General features: G+C 54.0%; 1 protein-coding gene across 11 annotated transcripts in view; it reads left to right on the top strand.

Annotated features, from left to right (window-relative positions):
* Positions 1-23452, top strand: part of KCNT1 (potassium sodium-activated channel subfamily T member 1) — an 81446-nt gene that overhangs the window by 25007 nt on the left and 32987 nt on the right. The window contains exons 1-2 of one of the 11 annotated variants that reach the window (XM_077189213.1): positions 11621-12023; positions 22522-22563. The exons of 6 other annotated variants lie outside the window; for them this stretch is intronic. In XM_077189213.1, the coding sequence (XP_077045328.1) occupies positions 11875-12023; positions 22522-22563 (191 nt within the window). In that variant the 5' untranslated portion in view covers positions 11621-11874. Of the gene's footprint in view, positions 1-11620; positions 12024-22521; positions 22564-23452 lie in introns of those variants that run through there. 4 more of the 11 variants (XM_077189211.1, XM_077189214.1, XM_077189212.1 and 1 more) reach the window with 4 other exon arrangements.

The raw sequence follows: 23452 nt of genomic DNA, 5'->3' as shown, positions 1-23452 counted from the left end.
GAGGAAAAACAATTTTCTGGGCAGCTCTTGTTAGGCCTCTAATGGGAAATATTTCTTTTGAGCTAAGAACTTGTAAATGGTTTTAGTGGTGGATGCTGTGCTCTGTGCCTCAGGAATGTTCAGCCTTCCAGGGTTTAGCAGCACAAATGTTTCTGCTTGCAGACATGTGGTGACCTCAGCATGCATGCAAGAGGGCTGCACTCCTTCCCAATGGTGAGAATTAAAAAAAAAACCTCAAAAAACCTCTGACAAAGAGCAAATCTTGTGCTGCTGGAATTTCTGTTCCCTTTCAAAGGAGCAGGATTCACAAGAGGCACAGTGAGTGCTGCTGTTCCTGCACGGGTTAGTGCTCACCTCAAGATCCTCTTTGGGACCTCATGGCTGCTTTTCCTGAGAAACTTTGGAGAGCTGGAACAATTACCCAAACTTTTAGGGCCTTTTCCCCCCCTCTGAGCTTTTTATGCTCTATTTCCCACAGGCAGATTTTAGGGAGAGAAAGGAGTACAGCTGAACATGCTGGTGAAGATATTAATCATGATATAATTCAATTTTAATTCCATTAGACACTTCTAGTGATCAGGGAGTTTCTCACTTGCTTTAATCGACTCTTTTCCAGATGATGAAGCTGCAAGCTCTGGCACTTGTTATAAATGTCTGTTTATTAAACCATCCTTCCTCCTAAAACCCTCTGCCTGGCCAGGATGGATACAGATGGAGAGGATGATGTTTGCAGTTCAGTCTTTAAGGAGACACTGTGTCAAAAATTGCAGCCTTCTCTTTTTCATTTTTTGTGTCTTTATGTGAGAGATGAGAACAGGCCAAGGCATTTTTTTGCTGTGCTTTTTACTGTAAATGTTCGAGGCAGCCAAGATCTGTGAAACAGCATTTGCTGTCACACCAGCTCCTGGAGTGGATGTTCCCTTTCCAGCAGAGGATTTGGTCATGGCAGTTGAACCAAAAGCTGATGGGCAGATAAGGGCAATGCTGGTGGACAATTTAAAATCCTTTTGTGGCTTTAGTTCACCTTTGGCTCCTGCCCTGGCTGGGCAGGCAGCTCTGACAGGTGTGAGGCAGCTCTGGGGGCAATTCCAGGGCTTTTTGTGCAGAACTTCAAAACAGGGACACAGTTCACACATCCTTGCCTTTTCCTTTTAATGCCTCTGGGCTGACCCCTGCTTTTGGCTGGATGTGGAAAGAGAGATGGCTTTTGTCACATCCAGGACAGCACCTGTGTCACTTGGGCATTGCACTCACCTGGCTGCAGGTGGCTCTGAGCCCATCCCCTGGCTGCAGGTGACTCTCTGAGCCCATCCCCTGGCTGCAGGTGCCTCTCTGAGCCCATGCCCTGGCTGCAGGTGACTCTGAGCCCATCCCCTGGCTGCAGGTGCCTCTCTGAGCCCATCCCCTGGCTGCAGGTGCCTCTCTGAGCCCATCCCCTGGCTGCAGGTGCCTCTCTGAGCCCATCCCCTGGCTGCAGGTGGCTCTGAGCCCATCCCCTGGCTGCAGGTGCCTCTCTGAGCCCATCCCCTGGCTGCAGGTGCCTCTCTGAGCCCATCCCCTGGCTGCAGGTGCCTCTCTGAGCCCATCCCCTGGCTGCAGGGGCTCCTGGCTCACAGCAGAACCCCCGGCTACAGCAGGATGTTGATGGGTAAGCAAATCTTTCCTCATTGAAGTTAAAATAAGAAACGTTCCTGGAGATCAATGGTCTGGTACAGCCCCCTGTTCTCGTCCTGCCCACACAGCCTGATGAGGCTGTCACAGACTCCATGGAGTTCATGCCTCATTTCTGCAGCACACTGTGAATTCCTCTTTAGGGGGACTTGCCATTTTCTCTGTCTTATATAATGCATCACAAAAAGAATGCTGAGAGAAATGAAAAAAATGTATGGGAAATGGTACCTGGCATCATCCAGCGACCCTGGGGAGGGAAGAAAATGTCATTACCATGAGGCATAATTGGCAGTGCTGATGGAGAGCCCCAAAGCCAAAAGTTCTTCTTTGAATGTCAATCATTTTTCTTGGATTTTTTTAGAAGTTTTATGGAAGTTTTTAGATGCTAAAATTCTCCACGTTTTTCAGCAGAAACCCTTAGCACCATTTAATAGGCAGACACTGCTCTGCATCACATTGCAATTCCAATACTTTAAAGCAAAGAACATCATGCAAAAAAAAAAAAAAAAAAAGAAAAAAAGAACTTGGAGTCCTTTAAAACTGCAGAGTGGGAATCACTCTGGCATTTTGAAAGTCCCTGTGAAATTGCTTCCTGCTGAGCTCTGCCAGTGCTGTTTGCAGCAGCAGGAATGCCATGCTGCGGTGCCAGCTCCATCACCAGCTCCTCCCAGGCACTTTCCCAAATTCCAGAGGGGATCATGAGAGGTGCCACGAGGTGCCTTTGCAGCTCTGGCTGCCTGTCACATCCCCTGGGAGAAGCTGGGGTGAATCCCGGGGGAGCAGGGTGTCCCCTGGGCTGGGTGTGATGGAAAGGGGCTGTGGCTGCTGCCTGTCCTGCCCTGCTCACTGAGGGTGCCCAGAGCACTCCTGTCCTTCCCCCAGGTGCTGGCTGGGATGGAAAGGTGCCACAGGGGCTGCCTGTCCTGCCCTGGTCACTGAGGGTGCCCAGAGCACTCCTGTCCTTCCCCAGGTGCTGGCTGGGATGGAAAGGTGCCACAGGGGCTGCCTGTCCTGCCCTGGTCACTGAGGGTGCCCAGAGCACTCCTGTCCTTCCCCAGGTGCTGGCTGGGATGGAAAGGTGCCACAGGGGCTGCCTGTCCTGCCCTGGTCACTGAGGGTGCCCAGAGCACTCCTGTCCTTCCCCAGGTGCTGCCTCAGCCCCTGCAGCAGGAGACCCCAAGGGGGAATCCTGGCCTTGAAGGCACCTGTGGGGCTCAGGCCTGGGAGAAGCTGGAGGGACAGGAAGGAATTGCCACGGTAATTCTGCCACACCAGGTGGATTTTCTTCCCCTCCTGTCCCACAGCTCGGCCTCTCCTGCCCTGCTCCTCCTGTGGTACCCAGGGGCATTTCCAAGGTGTTTTCAGATTCCCGGTGGGAAATCGCTGCACAAATGCTTAAATCCATAAACATTTATGGTGCAGAGATCATCCCTGCTGGGAGGCAGCAGCTGCTGGCAGGGGAAGGGGGTGCTTTGGGCTTGGGGGAGCCTGGAGCCCCCCCAGCTCCTCCTGGAGGGGTTTGGGTGCTGCCCTGGCACCTCTGCTCCTTCTGGCTGGGTTTGGGTGCTCCCCTGCTCCTCCCAGCCAGGTTTGGGTGCTGCCCTGCTCCTCTCCAGCTCTTCCTGGCTGGGTTTGGGTGCTGCCCTGCATCTCTCCATCTCCTCCCAGCCAGGTTTGGGTGCTGCCCTGCATCTCCCCAGCTCCTCCCTGCCAGGTTTAGGTGCTGCCCTGCCATCTCCTCTGCTCATCTCCGCCTCCTTCCCCGCCCTGCTCCTCTCGGGGCTGACTCACGCCTGCCCAGCCCTGCCTGGAGCAGCCGGCGCCGCTCCCATTGAACCTCGGGAATCAGAGAGTGACCCCGTTATGTACTCACCTGGAAAAGTGACTTGGCCGTGCCTCATTGCTGTGCTCTGCCTGGAGACGTCTCATGCTTCCCTTGCAGATGTATATTTAGATTTTACCCGAGGGCTTTTAAATTTCCTCGCTGGCTTGAGCAGCTGCGACAGGTACACACTTACCTCCCCTTATTTCCTCCGGCCATTTCAACCTGTCACCGGCTTTGTGAAGGAGCAGGAGGGGATTGGGAGTTACTGAAATGCTTCAGGGTCTCACTGCTCTGCTTGTGAGCCTGTCAAATGCGCCCAGGAGCGGGAGCAGTGGCTTTGTAGGGAGCTTTGTTCAGCAACTGCTCAGGCGTGCTCCATTTCTCCTTCTCCCTGCCAAGCAGTCCCGGGTTGCCACGCTGGGTTTGCAGCTTTCCTGTGTCGCTGATGAGCCCCACTCAGAGAGGGAAAAACGGCTTTGCAAAGGCTGCAGTGATGACAGTTCTGGGATTCAGCAGTTACATAAGGGATGCTCTGGCTTAGGGCAAGGGGAGCTGCCCTCCCTGCTCCCCCCAGCCCAAAAGAGGGGCTCAGTTTGGGAACCCCCCGCATCCAGCCCAAAAGAGGGGCTCAGTTTGGGAATGCCCCCCATCCACCTGCAGCCTGCAGGGCACAGCTGAGCAGTGGAGCAACCTCGTGGCTCTGGGTGGGAGGGGGATTTCAGGGCACTGCCCCTGTTACTGGGCACTTTCTGGAGTCCTGGGTCCTCTCCTCTAAACCCTAACATTGGAAGTTGTTAATATTTGGGATGTTAATGCAGAGTACACTGGCAAGAGGAGAAAAATCAAAGGCTCTTCTGGTACCAGCCCGTCCCCCTCTGGGCTCACAGCCTGCTGCAAGCTCTGGATGTGTTTTCTTACTTTACATAATTTTTCCATCTCTCTCCATCAGCCCAGCTCTTCAAAGGCTTCCTTCTGTTTCCAGCTCTCTTGCAGCTGCTAAATACACTCTCATCAATGCTTTGCGAGCTGTTCCTCCTTCCCCAGAATTCCGTTGCTCCAGTTTATTGCAGAACTCTCCCAAACTCTGCCGAGGAGCCGCTGGGTGATGCAGGAGCTGCTGCCTGGAGCTCTTTGGCTGTGCTGCCTGGTTCAGCTGCCAAGGCTAAACAGGGAAAGTGAGGGAATAAAACACAGGCAGTGAATTCTGCCTGTGCCATGCAAATCTTCCTGGTGGTCCTGTGACCGTGTTCCCAGGGGTCTGAGGATGAGGGAAGAGACGAGGATCTGACTCCACGTTTCAGAAGGCTTGATTTATTATTTTATGATATATATTATATTAAAACTATACTAAAGGAATAGAAGAAAGGATTTCATTAGAAGGCTGGCTAAGAATAGAAAAGAAGGAGAGATAACAAAGGTTTGTGAGTCTCAGAGAGTCCGAGCCAGCTGGGCTGTGATTGGCCATTAATTAGAAACAACCACATGAGCCCAATCCCAGATGCACCTGTTGCATTCCACAGCAGCAGATAACCATTGGTTACATTTTGTTCCTGAGGCTTCTCAGGAATAAAAATCGTAAAGAAAGGATTTTCCATAAAAGATGTCCGTGACAGTGGTCCCGCTTGGCCAAAGGCTCTGTGGGTGTGTGATGGTGTCAGTGAATATTGATGTTCCCCCGCTCCAGGCTCTCTCCTGGGGGGTTTGTTTGCCTTGCCAGGATGCCAAGGACCCCCAGAAGTGCAGAGGGGATGGAGCAGCCCCCCAGGCCCACCGTGGTGGGAGCTGATCCCACAGAGATCCCTGGAGGTGAGTCCCCTCCAAAGGCTGGGCTGGCACTCGGGAATGGAGAGAGGGAATTTGGGATTTTGGCAGCAGCACTCAGCCCAAGCGCTGGCCCAGCCAGATGCTGTGATGACAGAAATCCCTGCAGTTTGTGAACTTCTCCTGAAATGCTTTTAATGACAGTTTAATAATAACACTCAGTGCTGGGTACAGAGCTTCTCGGCCCTGGAAGTGCAGGGCTGTGTGAGAAGGGTAAGGACCATTATCCCCCCCGTGAGCAGGGGGAATAGCTGCTTTTATTTGTGAGCCTCATTAGAACAAGTGGAATTAATCAACTTTTCATGTGAATGGCATTGCTTTTTAAAGACAAATGTCAGAAAGGAGTCCTAGAGGGCTCCAAGTGGTGCAGATCCATCTGATGGCTTCTCAGGGAACTTGTCAGAGCCTGTGGTGAGAGGCATTAACCCTGCCAAAGCACAGGGAGGAGGGGACAGAAAGGCAAAGCAGGGCACAGGCTGGGTTTGCTGTGCCCTGGGTGCTGCTGGGTGGGTGTTTCTGGCCCTGGTGTGTGTTATTTCCCCTGCCCTTCCCCTCTGCAGCTGCTCAAAGCCCCATTGCTTGGGAATGTTCTCCTCCCTCTGTTCCTTGGTGCTCTCTGTGTAGTGCATGGAGAAATTCCATTGAAATAATTAATTCAGTCATTGATTATTTTCCTAGTGGGAGGACTCAGAGGCCATAACATCTTCTTGTGAAGTCACTGAATTTTGGGGTTTTTCCCCTCTTCTCAGTCCTGCTTTACATCCCCCTGGTGCATCCTGGCCCTCTCCAGCCTGCAGGGAGCCCAGGCAAGTGGAGGCTTGTTTTGGCTGTGACAGTAATGGGCAGTGAGTGGCCAAGGCCTGGGAGTGCAGGTGGGAGAGTCCCTGAGATGCTTTCAGTGCTGCCCTGCTGCTCACAGCCCATTACTGCATGGATTCGCCTCCAGGGAAGCCAAAATCCTGGGAAATCCTCCCAATACCTTTGGCACTCAGCTGCAGGGAGTGGGGCAGGCAGGACCCACCACCCTGGGGACAGGAGATCAAGGCAGGACTGGTGTGCAAGAGCTTTGAATTGCAAAGTGTGGCTGGGGCATCCTGTGGCCCTGCCCTGCTCCAGCAGCACCTGCCCCACAAATCCGTGTCTGTCCCATGGGATCGGCCCCAGGACAGCCCCAGCTCACCTGGATGCCCCACAGATCCATGTTTCTCCCATGGGATCAGTCCCAGCTCACCTGGATGCCCCATGGATCCATGTTTCTCCCATGGGATCAGCCCCAGCTCACCTGGATGCCCCACAGATCCATGTTTCTCCCATGGGATCAGTCCCAGCTCACCTGCATGTCCCATGGATCCATGTTTCTCCCATGGGATCAGTCCCAGCTCACCCGGATCCCCATGGATCCATGTTTCTCCCATGGGATCAGTCCCAGCTCACCTGCATGTCCCATGGATCCATGTTTCTCCCATGGGATCAGTCCCAGCTCACCCGGATCCCCATGGATCCATGTTTCTCCCATGGGATCAGCCCCAGCTCACCTGGATGCCCCTCCTGGCACTGGCAGGTAGGAGTCACCCTCCACCCTGCCTTTCTGCAGCCCCTCAGGAGGGATTTTATCCTCTGTGAATTTTAAATTTCATCTTTGGCAGAGCCCTGCTGGCTCTCCCAGCAGTGCTGAGCTCCCGCTCCCATGCCAGGGCCCTTCCTCTCCAGGCTAATGGAAAGAAAATGGAGAGAAGTTTTTTATAATTGACTCAGGATCAATAGGTAAAAGTATTTCCTAAAAGCACTTTTATTAATAAATACCTACATAAATCCCTTCCCAGGCATCTGCTGCACATTGCAATATCTCCAATCTGAGTTAATCAATGTATTGGTGTTGTCTGTCTGACTGTGGAAGGAACTGGAGCTCCTTGGGTTCAGCTCTCTCACTGACTGTAATTCCAGGAGCTGATGGAAGTCAGAATTCCTGGCAGAAGGATTTGTTTTGTTGGGAAAAGAGTTCCCTGGGGCTCTCTTGAGCAGGGTGTGCTGTTGGGGGAGCAGGTGGGGGGATCCTGGCTGTCCCAGAGGGCTCTGAGGGTGTCCATGCTCCCCGTGTGTGTGTGGGAGCAGCTCTGGCACTGCACAGGCGTGGAAAGGCCAAGTTCTGCACAGAGGAAGAGGATGAAGCACCAACATTTTTAATTTTTTTTCTTTTTTTTTCTTTTTGGCAAATTTACTGTTTTCACTGAGACAAATGTCAAGAGGAAAAAAACATTCTGGTGAGGAAGCAGAAGCTCCTTTTTCTGTGATTTTAACTTCCCATTGGGATAGGGAACAATTAGCGAACAGAGGAAAAAAAATCAAATCTTTGAATTTCCTCAGAAGCATGGACATTTGCAGGCAGTTCTGCTGCAGAGGGATGTTCCAGTGGTGTTTCCTGTGCCTTGCAGTTCTGCTGCAGGGGGATATTTCAGCTGCTGTTTCCTGTGCCTTGGCTGCAGGATCCTCGGTGGGATGGGGGGTGGTTTTTTCCAGGGCTCTGCCTGAGCCTTGGCAACCTCCAAACCTTGGCAGCTTTTGCAAAGCAATTTTGCAGAGTGCCTGGTGACAATGTAGGGCATTCCCTGGTGGCTCAGGGGCAGGGCTGGTGCATGTGCACTTCGTGAAAAACACCCCAGCAAGAGGCTGTGCCAGGCAGCTCTGTGCATTTGTCTGAGCATTAGTGGCCCTCTGAAGTTTATTGAGCTGATAATGTCACGCTGTGACATTTGTTGGGGTCCTGAAATACAGGAGGTGTTGCTGGCAGTCATAAATTACATGGGATCTTGTTTTTCCTCGGTGTTATTAAATGAAGGGAGGTCAGGGTTGCTCTGCAAAACACAGAGGGGCCATGCAGGGAAAGGTGATTTTCCTAGAGCTGCTTTCCAAGGCTGTCCAGGGGTTCCTGGAGGGATAATAATGAGCATTAATGGCTTTTTCAGCTCGGGGTCCCTGCAGTTAACATTTTATTTGTATGAACACAGCCCCTCCTTGGAGCAGCAGCTCTGGTAACATCTCCTGCGAGCTTCTGGCTGCTCATGAGCACAAGCTCTTCTTCCAAAGTGTGTTTTCCCACCCAGGTTACTCCTTGTGGGTTTGGAATGATCTTTGCAGAGCTGATTCCTTTTGAGATTTTAAAATACATTAACCTGGCTTTCCCTGAAGAGGTCCTGCAAGCTGACCCTCTTGGGTTGTGTCTCAACAGAGCAGGTTTGTTTGCCAGAAAATGGGAAAAAACTCAACCCCTTCCTGTATCATCAACTACTTCTAATGGACAGGGTGATGCTTTATTATTAATAAGTTGGATATGTGAGTAAAGGGAGTTTTGGCAGCCAGGACTGAAAGCGGCCTGGATAAAAGGGAGAATATTTAACAGTGCAGTTGCTGTGGATTCAATTAAGAGCAATGAAGAATCTGCTTCTTTCTTAATCTTGTTTTCTGAAATATTATTACCCCTGCAACTGCTGCTCAGCAATTCCCAGCCATGTCTCCAGCCCCCGGCACAGCAGTGGTCTCTGCATTATGGAGATGCTGAAATGAGAAATCAGCACTTTGTAATGGGCTCTCCAACTAAAATTAAACATCCATTTCCTGGCTTGCAGTCAGATGGTTGGCATTCAGCCGGCCTGGGAGGTGCTTCTGGACCTGAGGAATTCTGATTTGGGCTTTGCTGTTCCCAAGGTTGTGTTTGGTTGGTTTTGCCCCCTGGGAGGAGGTGCTGCTCAATCAAGGAGCTCCATGTGGAGCTGGCTGCTGTGTCCCCTGGGCAGAGGCACAGGGGATGTGTCCCTGCAGGGCTGGCTCAGGTGACAGCCACGGCTCTTTCTAGGAACAGGCAGAGTGCCCTGGGTGCGCTGCATGCACGGGGCTGCCTTGGCTCAGCCTCTGCCTCGCCCCTGCTCCCACTGCTCTGCTGGGCTCCGGCTCCTCAGGCGGAGTGGGGAACGCCCTGCCCTGCTGGGAGAGGAGTGTTTGCTGATGGAAGCACAGCACAGGAGCTGCTCTGGCTGCTCAGGGCAGGGCTGGGCGCCCCAAGTTGCCCTGGAGCATCATCCAGGCTCTCGGAGGTTCTGCTCAGCATTGAACACCTCTCCTCTCCCCAGAAAGGGAATGGTTGCTCTGACCCACAGCCCTTGCTGCAGTTTCTCGTGGCCTGGGGTCACATCATTCCCCTGTCTCTGGTTTTCCTCTCTTGGTTTGTGTTTAAGTGCTTGACAGAAAAGGCAACATCATGGAGAGGCTTCTGTGGGCCTGAGTTCCTCACAGGGCTGAGTTCCTCACAGGGCTCAGGATCTGAGTTCCTCACGGGGCTCTCTGTGCTTTTTGTCACCTCCTGCACAGCACAACTATGACAGGAGGGTTTATATGTTCTGTTAAAATCCCCCAGGTCTTTCCCTAATCCCTCTCCTGTTCCTGCTGCTGTGTGAGGGCATTAGTGCTGAGATGAATAACTTAAACCTAAGCCCCTTTCCACATCTAATCTCAAGCCTAAAATTAATGTTCTTCTGCAGTTAGGAATACAATGGAATGTAGAATTCATCCAAAAGGAGACACATCTGTCTCTTTTTGGATGAATTGCCCCATCCCAGTGGTTCTGTGGTCCAGGAGGATTTATCAGGGCACACCAGCCCAGAGGGATGACAGATTATATTTGGTCATAACAGATTATATTTGGTGTTTGAGGACAACACCCCCAAGTAAAGAGATGTGGAGCAATAAGTTGAAGAGTCTGAATCAAACCATGAAGCAGAAAGGAATGACTTGGGTGGGAAATTAATGTATTGAGCTAATGAATCATTTCAAGGCAAAGCAAGAAATTAAATGTGTGCTGAAAGCTGGCACATTAAGAAAGGGGCTGTGGGTTTTTTATCCATTTTGCATTTCAAAATGCAGAAACAAAGTAGGGATGGTGCAATCCCATTAAGAAATAACACTGAGAAGGGAAACCAGGATTTGTTTAACAGGAAATGGGGACTTTGGGGACTGCCTTTGTGCCATGGGGAAAATGGTGGCTGGGTACTGATGGTGGGGGAAGAGCAGAGGGCAGAGCAGCTCCTGGCAGAGGCAGGAAGCAAAGGACTGCCCTTTTGGGCTTTTCTTCCAGAATTTGGCACAGGATGGTGATTCTGGGTGCTCTGACAGCCTGGCAGGGGGTGGAAGGTGTGGTTAGGGCATGGAGCTGTGCCAAAGGGAATTGTCAGCGTTTCATTCTGAAAGGAAAGGATTGGATCCCACAATTCCCATCCAGGGCAGCTCCTGCCCTGCTCTCCCAGCCCTCTCACAGCTGCAGGTCCCAGGCTCTGGCAAGACCCTTCCAGTCAATGCACTGACTTTTTGTACAAAAGCATTCAAAGAAATCCTGTGGTGGAGCCTGACCATTCCCATTGGCTTAGGCCATGACGTGGTGACCATCAGTGAATTTATTCTTTATTTCCAGCCTGCAGAGGGGCAGCCCTGCCCTGCAGTGGGGCTGGGCTGTGGGGCAGCCCTGGTGTGGTGGGCTGGCACCACCTGGGGTGGGGTTGGCACGTTGGGGTGGCACGGCAGGAGCTGTGGTGACATCGACGGCGCTGTGGTGACACTGCTGTCCATGGTGCTGAGCCCTGGGCCCCACCCAGGCTGTGGCACCTTCAGGGTGTTTTTTGTTCCTGCCTGCCCACAAACACAGCAGGAGCAGCTCTGGGATGGTGGCATTCCCAAAAGAGGGAAGGACACAGGACTCTTTCCCTGCACTCCTTTCCAACCCCACCTGTGCACTCAGGTGTTCTCTCCAGCTCAGCTCTCCCCTGAATTCCCTTTCCTGTTGGATATCTTGAGAAATGGATGCCAGGAGTGCTGAAGGGGCAGCAGCTTTTGCTGTCACCTGTGGAGGGAAAGGTGAGTCAGCCTGGGCCAGGTGACACGATGCACCTGCCTGGCCAGGTGAGCAGGAACTGAGCCCTGCTGGCCCCTCTGGGGGAACAGCAGGAGCTCCTCTCTGCTGGCTCCCAGCATTCAGGAGGGGACAGAGCTCTGCTGCTGCATGCCTGAGAGAGCCAAAGCTGCTGAGGGTGTTCCCTGGCACGCAGCGAGCACGCTGCTCTGTACACGGAGGGATAAGATAAAATAGCTTCCTCCTCCTCGTGCTGCTACCAAAAAAACAGCAATGGGGAGAAAAAATAATCCTCCAGCCCCTGCCCTGCCCGTGGTGATAAAAGCTGTGCAATCCTTCTTTTGGCAGAGTCAGGCAAGGCAATTTCATTATTTAGCAAACAAAGCCTTTTCAGAGATTTCTGCATCGTGGACGTTTTCTCGGCGGTTTTGCACCAAATTTGTTGCGGCAGCAAGGCCGGAGAGTTTGCCTTGACTCCCCTCACTACCAAAATAAATGCACAGGGCAGGATTGTTCCACTGAGCAGCCGTGACTGGGGAGAGAGAAGGAGGAAGGAGATGGTACGTGCCGACAGCTCTAAAGTGATTGCGGTGAGGATTGCTATGTATGAGAGAGTTCAGGGGGGAAACAGGAGCAACTCTCACAGGCAGCCGAGGCTGGCAGGATGGCAAGAGCCAAGCTGAAGAATTCCCCTTCAGAGAGCAATTCCCATGTCAAAACCGTCCCACCAGGCACGACAGAAGATGTGCACGGGGTGAGCCCCTTGTTACCGTCTCGGAGGATGGGATCCATGGGGAGTGATGTCGGACAAAGGTATTGCAGGGCTGCTGGGGAGGCTGGGGGGGGAGGCAGCACCTTTTCTCTTTGAAATGAGAGGGAAAGGATTAGTGCCTCCACGGGCTGGAGGGGTGGTGGATCAAATCCTATGTTAAAGAGCCACGGCAGCTCTAAAGTTGTGTTATGAAAGAGGGAGCTGGAGCAGAAGGAAACCAGTTCCTTTAAATTTTTTATAGGTGCTTCTTGATTTTTATTTTTTTTTTATATGCCTAAAGCATGTCTGAATGGCAGACTGAGACCGTGGGGCTGCCACACACCACTGTTAACTTGCAGTGCACCTTCCCTGTGCAGCAGAAACCCCGAGCTTATTTACACTGCTAATGCCACAGTACCCACTGTGCCTTAGCACCATGTTTGTGTGGCAGGGGAGATGCTCAGTCCCCCATCTGAGCAATAATTCATTTGTAACTGCAATAAAAAAAAAAAAAAAGCTGCCATAGGAAATGCTGCAGCCTTCCTGCAAGCCCAGAGCTGAGTGTAGAGCGAGGAAGGAGCTGTTTTTCAGGAGGAGGAGGAGGATGCTCTGTGCTGCACTGGGATTTCAGTGATTCAGAAGGAGCCAGGTCCCCTAGTTACGATGAGGATGCAAATGTCACTAATTCAGCTCTCATTCTGTTCGTTCCATTTTCTGTTCCATTCTTTCCCACCATCTCCCCAGCCTTTCAGCCCATCCATGCTGCTCACCTGTGACTGTACTGTATGTCTTCCAGGATGTCATTTGCTGCAAACGGGCATGGCAGGGAGGCTCCTGCTCAGGCTGGGGGGAATTTTACTTGTTTGAGGCTTTAGGCTGGAATGAATTAATGCCTCAGCTCCTGCCTCTTGGCATGTCTGGGGGGAGGGTGGCAGGGAGCCAGGAGCAGCAGCTGGGGAAGCCGGGGAGGGAGGTGTGTGCTGGGGAGCGCCGGCGTGGCCGCTGCCGTGCCGGGCACACGCTTCGGTCTGCAGGGCTGGGAGGCAGAGCCTGGCACACTGAGCACCTGGGAGTGTCCCTGGAGTGGTGTGACAGTGCTCCAGGTGGCTCCAGTGCCGGGGCTCTGGTGGGCAAACACTGGGAGCTGGTGGGGCACTGCCTCTGAGTCTGCCAGGCTCACACGCGTGGAGGCTGAGATGGGCATCGTGGGGTGCAGTGGGACTAAATCCCTGGAGCTGGTGCTGTCTCAGAATGTTTTGGCAGTCTGGGTCTGCTCCCAGTGCTGGTCAGGCTGTTTGTGGTCTGGTTTTGTGCCTTGCTTTCATTGCTGTAAAGAGGCACCAAAGCTGGGGCTGTCCTGGGGGTACCTGAATCTCTGAGGGCACATCCTGGGCACCACTGTGGGCAAAGCCTTTGGGGCAAGACTGCTTCCTCTCTGTGCTCTCCCAGGTTCTGGGGGTGTCCCCCTCAGGACAGGGTCAGTGGTCAAACCAGATGTGTAGGGACCAGGAAAATACAACTGGGAGACTGCTACGAGCTCATCCCTCTGATCAGCACTGATTAAACCTCCAAGAGAGGCTTCTCTTCCCTGGCACCCAGGGGCTTGGTGGGTTCCTGCTCCAGTCCAGGGGACCAAACCTTCATCCCAGGGTTGATCCTCCTTGTCTTTTGTGGGAGCACAGAATAAAGTAGGGATGCTGCAAGGATCTGGAGGGCAGCAATTCCAAAAATCACATCACTACAGTGTTTTGGTGGATCCTCAAGAGAAGGTCAGTCCCAGGACTGTATAAAAACCCAATTCCCTGGGTTTCACAGGAGTTTTAAGTGGTTTGCTGCAGTCTTGTTGTAAGAGGCTGCTGCTGAGAGGTGCAGAAGTTGGTGGAACACTCTGACACCCCTGGCAGCCTGCGGGGTTGGATTCCCCACCCCAGGATCTCCTCCTTCCCTGGGCACTGCTGCCAGCCACGAGCTGGCAATTAAGGTTGAGGTTTCTGCACTTCTCTCCCCGTGCTGCACCAAAGGCAGGAAGATGGGTTTGGAAGGGATGAGCAGTGAGTTTGAGACGCTCTGTGTCTCCCAAAGCCAGACTCCAGCAGCGTTACCGACTGTCCCTGGGAGCTGGGAGTGAATTCCCAGGTGCAGGTGGAAGGGGGTGTGCGTTACAGGGTGTTCTCAGGATGCAAATGATTCCTCCTGATGATTGAAGCCAGGGAAATCTATTCTCACCTACTTGATTTACCTCCTTACTCCGTCTCTGAGTCACTGCAGCATCTCAAAGCTTTTAGGGGTTCCCAGTCAAAACAGGAGGAAAGGATTTGAATTCATCCGAGGGAAAAACCACTCCACAGCTTTGGGAGCAAAAAGGGGAATTCAGGGCTGCCCCTGGGCATCCAGCACAGGGATATTTTCCTGTGTCTGGTGACCTGCAGGTGGGATGGGGCCAGCCCTGGCTGCTCGTGTGGAAGTATCCTCCAGAACAGAGGCTTGGAGCTCTTTCTGTGTGCCAGGGATTGCCGTGAGATGGGGATGGATCTGGGAGCCTCCTGGCCATGCAGAGCGGCTGCCTGGGCTCTGAGCCTCCCCTGGCACCAGGTGAGAGTGGCTGGGACCAGCCAGGAGAGGCTGAGCCTCCTCCCTGCCAGCCAGGCTGTTCCTGAGGCAGGTTTGTCCCTTGTGCTGGGGGATTGATGGGGAAAGGTGCGAGGGGAGGCAGAGCTGCACAGAGCACTCTGTGCCTGGGAAGGAGCTGCTGGCAGGGGCAGGACAGGCAAACATCCCTTGGGATCCCATCTCAGGGGCAGTGATCTCCCTGCAGAGCCAGAGCTGTGGGTTTAAAAACACAAACAAAGGTTTTTAGAGATACCCATGTCCTGTTTGTGCAGCTCTGCTGGAAGCAGGGGAAGCTCTGGCCACTGCCTGTCCCGGGGCACACTGAGGGGCTCCGGAGGGATTGCAAACATTCCCCTTTGCTGGCTGGTTTGGATGCTCTGCCCCAGCCCTTGGCAGGGCTCTGTGTCCCCTCTGGGCCCCCTCAGCTGCGTTTGTTGGGCTGCTGAGCTTTGGGAGGAGGATTAGCATTACAGAAGAGCTGGGCTTGGACAGCACCTGGAGCCAGACTGGCTTTAAAGCTGTCCCAGCTGGCTCAGGTGCTGAATTTTGAACATCTCACTGGACATTGCTCAGCTCCTTTGGGTGCTGGGTTTGGTCATTCTCAGGTGAGTAATTATTCCCTTGCTGATCCTGTGGCTGTTCCCTGTTGTCCTTTTGCTGTGTGTCCCACAGGAGCCTGGCTGCCCCTTTCCCCTGGGCAGCAGCTGGATCTGGATCCTTCCCTCCCTTCCTTTCTCCTTCACTCTGCACACTCCCACCCCCCAGCCCTGCCCTGTCTCTCAGTTTGAGATATTTTTGGCAGGAATAAATGGGACTCTGCCTCAGCCCTGTACAGTCAACAAGGTGCTGGAGTCTCCTCTGTGGAAGGAGCAGCTCTCTGCTAGGCTGAGTTTGATGTGAGGTTCTTGGAGGTAAAGCACTCCAGAGAGGGAGGAATTCACCCAAATGTGTCTGAAAATAGAATTTCTGAGCGATGGATGTTTGTTCCCCCTCAGGGCCAGCCTGGTATTAACAAACAGGACTTGCTAAATGTGTTTTTTTTTGCCTGACACTTGCACACAAATGAACCCCAGAGAGGTCCAGTCTGGCCACTGCAGCCCCTGCAGCCACCCAGTGCTTGCAGGAGCTCTCCAGGTGAGGCTCTCCACGGGACACAGTTCCCTGCTGAACCATTGCTGTGCTGCAGAATTCCCTCCTGCAGGGACAAAAAGTCAATTTATTTATTTTTAACCTTTCTTTAACAAAAGCTTCTTCCAGCAAAGGCCTTTCAGAGCCCTCTCTGTGCCCTCAGCAAATGCCACGTGCTGGTTTGCAGCCTCAGCTCTGGGCGAGGGGGTTCTGTGCAGGACAAATGCTGTGCCAGGGACATCCCCTGTGTGGGGTCTGCCCACCCCTGCCCAGCTCCAGCCTGGGGGATCTGATGGGTTCTGTTCATGGAGCTCTTTGCCTTTGATGTGCTTTGTTCTGCTGTGCTGGGCAGCCATGGCTGAGGTGTTTTTGGGGTGTTTTTGGGGTGTTTTTGGGATATTTTTGGGGTGTTTTTGGGGCACTGGGCTTTGCAGTGGGCTGGGGCTGTGTGCTGGCAATGTTTTGGTCTGTGCCCACCCTGGAGCATCTCCCAGCCTTGGGCTCCATCACCCAGCCCTCCCCTGGCTCTGTGCCTGCTGTCCCCAGGGCTGAGCCCCAGCTCTCCTGCCAGCCTTGGCTCTTCTGCCAGGCCAGGGAGGTGGCACTGCTGGTGCTTCTGGGCCAGGGAGGTGCCCAGGCACTGCTGGTGCTTCTGGGCATCTCTCTGGGGGATGCTGGGGGTGTTTTCAGGGCAGGAGTTGGGCAGGGGCTCAGCTATGGGGGCAATGTGCAAATGCAGGGGTCCTGGTGATCAGGACACTGTCCCAGACCCCGGTGACAGTGCAGGGAGTGGCAGCCACCATCCCTCACTGAGAGCAGAGCCCTTCATCAGCACAGCTGATTCCTGCCAGGGCTCAGGCCTGGCTGCTTCTTCTCCTGCCCTGGGGCTCTGGAGCTGCCCCAAGGGGCTGGAAGGGCCCTGAGCTCTGCTCATCCTCCGGCCTTGTGCCCTCTCCTGTGCAGGGACAGCACGGCCATGCCCCAGCCAGGCCCAGCCCTGAGCTCCCTCCGGCTTTTGGAAGTGTTGTGGCTGCTCCTGTGTGTGGTGCCCACCTCCCAAAGCCCAGGCTCACCCTGAAAGGGGACAGACCCAGAAAGGGTTTGCCCTGTGGGCACGGGGCAGTGCCAGCCCCGAGCTGGGTGCTGGGGGAGCAGGCTGAGCTTTGGGAGGCTGAGCTGGGTGCTGGGGGAGCAGGCTGAGCTTTGGGAGGCTGAGCTGGGTGCTGGGGGAGCAGGCTGAGCTTTGGGAGGCTGAGCTGGGTGCTGGGGAGCAGGCTGAGCTTTGGGAGGCTGAGCTGGGTGCTGGGGGAGCAGGCTGAGCTTTGGGAGGCTGAGCTCTCCTCCCACGGCCCTGGGGAGCTGCCAGGATCTCGGTGCCCTACATAGCCCTGACAGGCAGCCACGATCTCACCCAAGGATGCCACGCTCAGCACTCGCACTTGGGCTTCTGCTCTGGTTATTTTGGGATCCTCGTCCCCATCAGGTCCCATCAGGGCACAGGGGCTGGCATGTTCCCTCCATCAGGGGAGCCTTTCCTGCTTGCTGTAAGGGTGGCACCCCCCTGAGTGGGCCATGGGGGTCTGTGGCACATCAGGGTCTCATATCCCACCTCCAAACTTGCCCACAGTGCTTCCCCCACGAGGATCAGTCACTGGGCAGGAGTGCAGGGACTCATTTAGCTCATTAGCAAGGGCAGGGAGCTGTGTGCCACAGCAGCCTGAGCATCTGCAGGGCCTTTTTGCCCAGGCTTGGCAGTGCCTGCATTCTCCATCTACCTGGTAGCCAGGTAGGATCGGTCTCTTCTTGCAAGAAACAATCCTTGGAATCAGAGGAAATGGCCTCAAGTTGTGCCAGGGGAGATTTAGGTTGGATTTGGGGCAACATTTCTTTACCAAAAGGGTTGTCCAGCCCTGGCATCCATGCCTGGGGGGATCTGAATGATGTGTGGCTGTGGGGACGTGGCTCAGTGCTGGGGGTGAGGTTTGAGGATGGATTTGATGCCCTTAGAGGTGCTTTCCCACCCCAGTGAATGCGTGGCTGATTCTGGGAGAGGCACAGCTCTCTGGAAGGGCCCCAGAGGCCAGGCTGGCCCCTGGGCTGGGATCAGCCTGTCCAGCTGCAGCGAGGCTGCTGCGGCTCTGGCACCGCTCCTGCTGCTTCCCAAACTTTGTGTGAGCTGTGAGCTTCCTTTTGCAGAGGAATGCCAAGGAAAGGAGCTCCTGTGATTGAAGCAGCAGCGCCCTGGGAGGCAGCTGAGCCCACTCTGCTGAGCTCTGTGCCCATGGGGCTGCTCTGCTGGCCCTGCCTGTCCCTGAGGCACCTCTGCAGCTGCTGGTGGCTTTTCCCGGTGCCACCAGCACAGCTGGATGAGTTCCTCCACACCAGGGGTGCTGGGGCTCAAACCTTTCCCTGGGGCCATCCCTGCTCATCCCCCAGCGGGCAGGGGAGCTGCCCTTCCCTCCCCTCTCTCACAGCTTTGGGAGCAGACCTGCGCCTCTTCCTCTCGCCTTCCCCTTCCTCCTGCTCGTTCCTGCTCTCCCCCTCTTTACTTTCTTTTTTCATCTCCTCCCATCTGTCCCTCTCACATCAGGCTATTTTGGGCTGAGTTTCTCACTGTCAGGATGGTAGGAGCCGTGGTGCAGCTCCTGTCTCTAGAGGATGAGCTCTGCTCTGGGGAGCCTCCCCAGGCTCTTACCTTGCTTGGCTCATCTTCACCCCCCTGCCCTGACCCTGCCTCCAAGGCATTTCCAGAGCAGGGTGAAAAGGCTTTAAATCATTCCCAAAGCCAGGGGAGAAAGTCATCAGATTTAATACCTTTCCACCTCAGTCTGGAAATGCCTCTGAGCCTTGCAAGTGGTTATTAAAGCAGCCTGAAGCCAGGAGCAGTGTTGGCAGGTCATTACTTGTGTCTGTAACTTGCAGAGGCTTCAAGTCAAGGCATGAATGTTTTTGTTTGTTTGCTTGGCAAGGATGGCTGTAAATTGAATAGGAAATGCACCACCAGAAGTGAATTTTTAATGCTCTTCATTTACCAAACGTTCAGGAGACAGAGGGGGAAGGAGCAGAGTTTGCTGGGAGGGAGCAGGGACCTGTGTGAGCTGGGCTGAGCTGCTCTGTCCCTCTGAGCATCCTGGAGCACAGGGACAGCATTAGCCTCCAATTACCTGCATGAGGCACAGGAGGTAAATGCCACCCAGATCCTGCAGTGCCCTGGCAGAGGCCCCAGGGCCATCCCTGGGTGCTGTGGTGACAGCATTTCCACAAGGGTGGCTTTGCAGCTGGAACTGCCCTCCCCCTGGAGAGAAGGGAGCTGGTTCTGCTGGCCCAGTTCTTGGGGTGCTGTGCACAGCCCTGCCCAGCCCAGGGCTCCCTGCCTCTGCTGGAGCCAGAGCTGAGGAGGCAGGATGAGGTGGAAGGTGCTGCTCAGCCTCCAGCATGGGTGGGCAGGTGATTGCTCTCTCTTTTACATAAGCCAGCTTTATTATGGCTTTGTTCTAATAATAAATGTGCCTTTGTCTCCTCACCTTCTAACAGAGCCTTCCCCTTTTGTCAGGGGCTGGAGCTTGAAAGGTGGGGGCAGACCTGAAGCAGCCAAGAAGTTCCTTCCCCCCCCCTCTGCTCCTCTCCTTTCTGCCTCCCTTCCCTGCTCTGCTCCTCTCCTTTCTGCCACCCTTCCCTGCTCTGCTCCTCTCCTTTCTGCCACCCTTCCCTGCTCTGCTCTGGTGCCTGGGAGCTGCAGCCTGTGCCAGCCTGGCACGGTGGGGGATGCTTGGCAGCACCAAGGAACCTCAGCTTGCCCTGTGTGGGGACAGCTCTGCTCTCCCAGCCCCTGCACCCTGCAAAGGTCCTTTGGCTGCCCGTGCTGTCGCTGTTTTCCACGGGAATGAGATGGGCTGAGCTTTGTCTGCTCTCACTGAGGCAGATCTGGACGAAATTAAAAGGTCAATTTGAAGTAGATTATCTAAAACACATTAAAAGCCAGAGTAACCTTTCTGACTCCATTAAGTGGCTTAGGTTCTGTAAATCATAAATCACTGTTAAAGTGGTTTTGGGATCTGGAAAATGGCTGTTTTCCAGATGAGATTTGGAACGATTTTTGGTTTTCTTGGAGAAATCTCCGTATTTTCTCAGCAGTTGGGCTGTTGGTGAGAATTTGGGTGCCTGGTGGGAAGAAGGAGAGGTTTCAGTGGGACACCTCAAATCACTTCTTCCCTCTGTGGCCAGCACAACAAAGTTCACTCATTTGGGAGCCAAAAGCACCTTTTTGTAACCAAAAAATGTTATTTTATTGCACGTGCTTTACCCACGGCACAGAGTGGCCAAAGCCACCCTTGGGGGGGTTTCTGTCTGTCCATGACTTTGGAATCCCTTTTGTTGCTGATGCCTCCATGTGAGTGAGGTGTTAATTGTGGCTGATTCTGGGACAGGCACAGAGCCCATGGATTTGGGGGAGGACCCCAATTCTCCAGAACCTTCCTGTCCTGCAGGACCCCACTGATCTGTGTTGGGGTTGCTGTTTTTGCTGTTTGGCTTTCAGGAGGGCTCCTCTGCAGCTGGAATCAGCTCCTGCTCCCCCACCCTCCCCGGCTGCCAGCTGGCACCAGATGAGCAGAAAACCAAATAATTTGCTGATTTTTTTTTCCCCATAAAGATCCCTGTGAGGCAGAAAAGGCCCCTGCTCCAAACCAAGGGCAGGAGGGGCCCGAGCAGCCCCTGTGCTAAGGGGGATAATCCAATTGAGCTGCAGGGACATTGCCAGCCCAGGCTCCTTCCCCGGGCTCTGCAGCTGCACAAACCCCAAGATGCTGGGCAGGAATAAATGCCAGGGCTGCTCCAAGGCACAGCTCAGCTGCAGAGCCACCCCAGGGCTCGTTCCTGCTGTGAGAGGTGGCACAAGAGAGCACTTTGGTGGGAGTTAACTTAGTGCTCCAGGAGAAAGCTGGAAATGAGCAGGGAAGAGGGGAAATGGCAGCAGGGAGCAGGGCAGGAGCTGAGCCCAGGGAAGAAAAGGCTCTGGGGAGATCCTACAGCAGCCTCCAGTAAAAAGGGGCTCCAAAAGAGCTGGAGAAGGATTTTGGATAAGGGTCAGGAGTGACAGGAGAAGGGGCAATGGCTTCACACTGACAGAAAGCAGGGCTAGAAGAGATGTTGGGGAGAAATCCTTCCTGTGAGGGTGGCACAGTGTGCCCCATCCCTGGGAATGTCCCAGGCCAGGTTGGACAGGGCTGGGAGCAAGCTGGGATGGAGGAAGGAGCAATGAGCTCCTCCCCAGGCTCTGCACAGAGCAGAGCCCAGGAGTGGGAGCAAAATAAATCCTGTCCCAGGGAGGCTGCTCCTCGTAGCTGAGGGAGGGATCAGCTTCCTCTTGGCTTGCATTCCTGCTGAAATGTGGATTTATTGCTTTTATTTAGTTTGAACTGTGCCGGAGTGCTGCAGACTGTAAAGCAAAAGCAAAATGCAAGAAAAATCTTTATGGTCTGCAGTGGCCCCTTCTTGGCTGTGATATTTCTTGGTGTCCCTGGCTCCCAGTAAATCAGGAGAGGAGGGAGGGCACTGCTGGAACAGGGAAGGGCTCAGGCTCAGGTAAAGATGGGGACTCATCCCTGGGTGTCTTGGTGGCAGCATCGTTTTCACAGGGGGATTTTTTGCTTTGCAGCTGGAATTGCTGTGTTGGATAGCCCTGTGCTGTCAGTCTGTCTGTCTGTCTGTGGGATGTACAGTACATGAGCCCAGGCCCTTTGCCTCCCACCCACTCTTGTTTTTCTCTGTGTTCTTCCTCCCCATGCCTTGACCCCCTCATCCCCCTCATCGTTCCTCTGTTCTTTGATTTGATTTTTGGTTCATTTTTTGCTCCATTTTCTTTCTCTGCTCATCCCTGGTGTCTGTGAAGCAGCCCAGGAGCGGCACAATGCTGATTCCTGAAAGCACCAAACCTTCACAGCCCAATTTCTGTGCACAGGAGTGGCCCCCGTTAGAGGCAGAGCAGCGAGGCCGTTTGTGAGAACCCTTTAAAAAACAAAAGGCGTAAAACAGGCACAGAACCTGGTTTAATCCACAGAGCCCAGTCCTTGAGGGGCTGTAACTGGCAGAGCAGCACTGGGAGCTGAGCAGGGACACGTCCCAGGCACGGTGTGACCTTGAGAACTTGGCTGGCCTCTGGTTCTTGTGGTGCTGGCACTGCCAGTGGGGACATTCCCAGTGGGGACATTCCCAGTGGGACATTCCCAGTGGGACATTCCTGATGGGAACATCCCTGGTGGAGATGGGATGGGAGAGCCCTGGTGCCACATCCCTGGTGGGGACATTTCCAGTGGCACATGCCCAGTGTCACAGCCCTGCTGGGGACTGCCCTGATGGGGACAGCCCTGGTGGCACAGCCCCGTTGGGACATCCTTGGTGGCACATCCTCAGTATCACAGCCCCAGTGGGACATTCCCAGCAGGACATCCTTGGTGTCCAGCCCCAGTGGCACATCCCTGTTGGGACATCCCCGGTGTCACAGCCCCGTTAGGACATCCCCAGTGGCACATCCCCAGTGTCCCAGCCCTGCTGGGGACAGCCCTGGTGGCACAGCCCTGTTGGGACATCCTTGGTGGCACATCCTCAGTGTCACATCCCCAGTGTCACAGCCCCGTTGGGGCATCCCCGGTGTCACAGCCCTGCTGGGGACATCCCCAGTGGGGACAGCCCTGGTGTTAGAGCCCTGTTGGAACATCCCCGGTGTCACATCCCCGGTGTCACAGCCCCGGTGTCACAGCCCCGTTGGGGCCGTGCTGGGGCCGCGCTTCCCTCACGCTCTGTGTGTGCTGCTCTCGCTCGTAGGCCTCACGCCGAGGATTTCAGCGTGGATTCCTCCTTCTCACAGTAAGTTCTCTGCCTGCATTTCCCGGTGCCACGGGGAGGGACAGGGGACCCTGGCCTGCCCTGGGGTAAAGCTGACCCTGCTCCCCACAGGGCAAAACCCCTTGGAGTTTGGGGTGTTTGGAGCATGTGGTGAGCTGGGTTTTTGGGCAGTGCCTGCTGCTGGGAGCAGTGGTTAACCTTGGCTCTAATGAATGTGGATTAAAGTGGATGGTCCATCCATGGAAGTGTTCCAGGCCACGAGGGATGGGGTTTGGTTTCTGCTCTAGTGGAATTGGTTTTTGGTCCAGTGGAATTGTCCCTGCCCACGGCTGAACCAGGTGACCTTTAAAGGTCCCTTCCAACCCCACCCAGTCTGTGGTTCCACCATGATCCTGCTTTTAAGGGAGCTGATAAACACAAAATTTGTCCTTTACTGCTCTGGGCATCCAGGAATTGTGTATGGGAGCAGCAAATCCTTCAGCAATTCCCACCCTGGGGAGGATTCCCTGCTCCCAGGGACAGACCAGTTGTGGTGGGTTTAGACACCAGTGCACCCACTGGAATTTATTTACTCATTTCCTGCTCTGAGATAGGAGTATGGCAAAGCAGGCTCAAAACTTTAAAAGGGTATAAAGAAAACTTCATTAACAGTAACTAAAAGAAAGGATAATAAGAATAAGTTTATTGAGGAAGAATTGAGAGCAGCAAATCAGCAATTATCCATTAATGATGAGCTCCATGCACAGCCCTAATTAAACAATGCAGATTCATCAGCACAAGCAATTACAGGAGCAGACTCATGAGTGCCACTCTCCAATGTTGCAAAAACAAATAGGCCAAAGGGAGCACAGCCTGCCATCCCATTGCTGCTTCCCTTTTGGGGTTTTAACCTTTAGTAGAAGTGTAATTA

The sequence above is a fragment of the Agelaius phoeniceus genome, chromosome 21, assembly GCF_051311805.1.
Source record: "Agelaius phoeniceus isolate bAgePho1 chromosome 21, bAgePho1.hap1, whole genome shotgun sequence".
Taxonomy (NCBI): domain Eukaryota; kingdom Metazoa; phylum Chordata; class Aves; order Passeriformes; family Icteridae; genus Agelaius; species Agelaius phoeniceus.
Note: the sequence above shows the minus strand (reverse complement) of the source record. Positions and strands in the feature narration are given on the sequence as shown.